This window comes from Bradysia coprophila, unplaced genomic scaffold (assembly GCF_014529535.1).
Source record: "Bradysia coprophila strain Holo2 unplaced genomic scaffold, BU_Bcop_v1 contig_232, whole genome shotgun sequence".
Lineage (NCBI taxonomy): Eukaryota > Metazoa > Arthropoda > Insecta > Diptera > Sciaridae > Bradysia > Bradysia coprophila.
This window is the reverse complement of record NW_023503493.1, coordinates 9,902,084-9,905,568: the sequence shown is the minus strand read 5'-3', so window position 1 is coordinate 9,905,568 and position 3,485 is coordinate 9,902,084. Positions and strand designations below refer to the sequence as shown.

Here is a 3,485-nt window from a genome sequence, read left to right as displayed (position 1 = left end):
AAAAAAAAATGGGAAGTCGTTTAAAACTTACTCGATTTGAATGCAAATAAAACCGTTTCGGAGATTGTTGATCCACGGAACTAATTTTCACGATATTTCCTGTCGGTATCTGTCATTTTCAGTTTTTTACATGAAAAACCCTAAACCACTGTGACGCTAGTGACCCAGAATGGACTAATTCAATTACCTTAGCACTAAATTCCATAATGAGATTTTGATCAGATTCTAAATTGAATAAACATTTTTTCAGCGCCAGGGACAGGTAAGGTAAAAAAAAAAATATAAACTCCAATTTAGGACTGCGAAACAAGTGATACACAACTCTTTAATTTATTGCTGAGGAAATTCAAAGAATTTAAATTACATTTAACATTTGTCGTAAATGGTGAGAGGAAAACTAAGAGTAGTTACTCTAAGGAGGAAAATGAACACTTTTAATTTTAAAAATTTGTATGTTGGTTGCGTCCATGATTGTATATATACGGCGACTGTCGACATCATCGAATCAACTCATTCTTTTTGAACTACACTCACCACTCGCTTCTTCACCAGTCGATGGTCCTGATGATGTGCTTGTAGTTGCGACTGCGGGTGATGAAACACCGCCTCCACTTATTGCAGTTTCGGTTGTTGTTTCCCCTTGTTTTTGATCAGAAAAATTAACCAATGGCGGCAGTTCTCGTCCATTCGGAAGTCTTTGATTACGTTCCTTTAAATCATCGAAAAATGGATGAGCACAAGCTTCCAGTGGTGTTATTCTTGCGCTCGGTGTGTATTCAAGAAGTTTAGAGACTAGTAAAGTTGCTTCTGGTGGTGTACGCGCACGAAATACCTTTTGCCATGGGTGGCTTTTGATTTGTGGAAACTTAACTTCGGTGTAGTTCGGATTCATTCCGTTGATTTGTTCACGTGTGGGTGTACCCAACACTTTAATTATTTCAACAAGCTGATCTATGCCAGAATCACCAGGAAATATTGGTTGGCCGAGTAATAGTTCAGCCAGAACACAACCGGAACTCCAAATATCAATTTTTGTCGTATAATTGATGGCACCGAAAATCAGTTCAGGTGCTCGATAAAACCTTGAGCAAATATAGGAAACATTTGGTTCACCAGGTTGCAATTGCTTAGCACTACCAAAATCGCATAATTTCAGGACGGCGCTTTCCGGATCCAAAAGCAGGTTCTGTGGTTTAATATCGCGATGGCATATACCCAATTGATGAATGTAGGCTAAACTGCTGAACAACTGATACATGTAGAGCCTGATGAAATTGATTGGCATCGTTTGTTTACTTTTAGCGTATTGACGTTCCACTTTGTAAACTGTTTCTGGCATGAATTCGAGCATTAAATTTAAATAAACTTCGTCTTTCTTTTCCCCGCTCGAATAGAAGAAATATTTTAGACCGACAATATTGCAATGCTCCAACCGTCTCATTATTTCCAGTTCTCGATTCTTAAACCGTTTATCTTGTTTAACTTTTTTTATTGCCACCGATTCGCCAGTGTCACATAATTTTGCCTGGTAGACCACACCAAAGCTTCCATTGCCAATGATCCTTGTATCCGTATAAGATACTTCCTGAACTCTATCTGATTCTAGTCGTGGAGTTGCGACTACGGTTGTTATTTTTGAGCCATCTTTACTTGTTATTTTCATGGCGCCAGGTACAGGATTGGGTGGTCGCTTATTACTCTCAGCAAATGAGGTTGTCCTAGGCCGTCCGCTCATCTCGCTATTGGACACAATTATGGAATTTAATGAATTCTGGATAAGACTACTCCACCACAAATTACAACACAAGCAAATCTTGATCAACTGTTCCACGGCAAACTGTTCGTACAGAAGCAATTGGTGTTTCTCAATCAAAATAGATTTTTGTTAGGAATTTCTACGGCTATTTCTTCTCTAAAATAATCTGATAATCCGCGCTGTCAAACTGTAACAAAAAAAATATGACATTTGCCGCACACACTATAGACCTGGGGCCTGTGGTATTTTGAGTCCCTCATATGGTCATGAAATTTTCTTGGATAATAAAGTTCGCCTATGAGGAAACCTTGGTTTGCCTACAGAGGCGCCACAATTTCTTTCAGTGCGTCATTCTTTGCGCTCTATTTTCAAATGATATATCTTCGCTCTGGCAAAATATCCATAAAATGTCACTGCTGTGAACAGCTGTGAAGTTAGTTAACAAAAAAAATAGAGCTTAGATATTACTAATTTTATGACGAAATGTACTAGAATGTATGTGAGGTTATGTTAATTCTTTTGTTGAACTCGACCTCAGCACTGCTCCTAGCATGAACACTGATTTGACAAATGTCAAATTTGGAGGCTTTAGTGATAAGAGCTACCGCTTACGATTGTTTGTATTGTATGTTTTAACTCACACATCGAAGTCATCTATCTATCTATATAAAAGAAACGCAGTGCCTACTGTGATTTCATCAGTCTCCGAATATTTTGTATGTTCATGCTAGTAGCAGGGTTGTAAGTCGACAGATTCTGTAAAATTTAAGTGAAAAATGAATTCGTCTGAGGATTAAGCAAAAGAAATCGCTTTTTCATTCGGTTTGTATGGACAGAACATACCTGGTTTCTACTTTCATTTGACAAAAAGTCAACTACAGAATGGTCACTTGTTGTCGTTATAAGCCAATGAAATTGGTGTGATTCGACTCTAATAAGCAGAAAAACACCCGCCAGGCAAAATTCATTAACTGTGAGTTGCCAGACAAAACTAAAACGTCGATTTTTATTGTGATAATCCCACGATCTCAATTTGGTGTCATTCGATGTTCAAGGACTTCACTGACGTGAAAAACACACATCAAACAAAATTCACTTGGAACTGGGAGCTAACAAAATTCCCTTGGAACTGGGAGCTGCTAGACAAAAAGAAAACTCGAAAAATCACCATGTTTGACTTTTAATTTTGTCTAGCGGCTAACAATTCCCAATGAATTTTGTCTGGCGACGGTTTTTCTTTTCATTGGGGTCCGCGGCCATCGAATGATTCAAGTCGCAGTGACCCTTTTCCCCTTTCCATTTAGTCTGGCCCCTGCACTGCTCCTAGGATGAACACTAAATTGACAAGTGTCAAAATTGTAGACTTTTGTGATAAGAGCTACCGCTTTGGATTGTTTGTATTCCATGCTTTAACTCATACAACAAAAATCATGTATCTTTACAAAGAAACACAGAGCCTGTTGTGATTTCGTCAGCCTCCGAATATTTTCTATGTTCATGTTAGAAGCAGTGCTAGGTCTGGCACGTAGATCGTAGAACATTTTTTGATGCTCGTATTAATAGGCAAATTTTAGTATCAAAGAGAATTCCATGACCATATGAGGGACTCAAAATACCACATGCCCCAGGTCTATGCAAGGGACGAAAGTAGAATTTAAAAAAATCAACTGTGTGTGAAGTTTGCAGCCTGATTTTTCAGTCCTTGCTGTTGCTCGTATTTATGCAAGTA

General features: G+C 38.3%; 1 protein-coding gene across 1 annotated transcript; it reads right to left on the bottom strand.

Annotated features, from left to right (window-relative positions):
• Nucleotides 1-300: 300 nt before the first annotated feature.
• On the bottom strand, nucleotides 301-1,938 carry LOC119076501 (protein kinase shaggy-like). The gene has a single exon (XM_037183282.1). It carries the CDS (start codon nucleotides 1,733-1,735, stop codon nucleotides 506-508), a length of 1,230 nt encoding a protein of 409 aa, XP_037039177.1. The 5' UTR covers nucleotides 1,736-1,938; the 3' UTR covers nucleotides 301-505.
• Nucleotides 1,939-3,485: the final 1,547 nt, after the last annotated feature.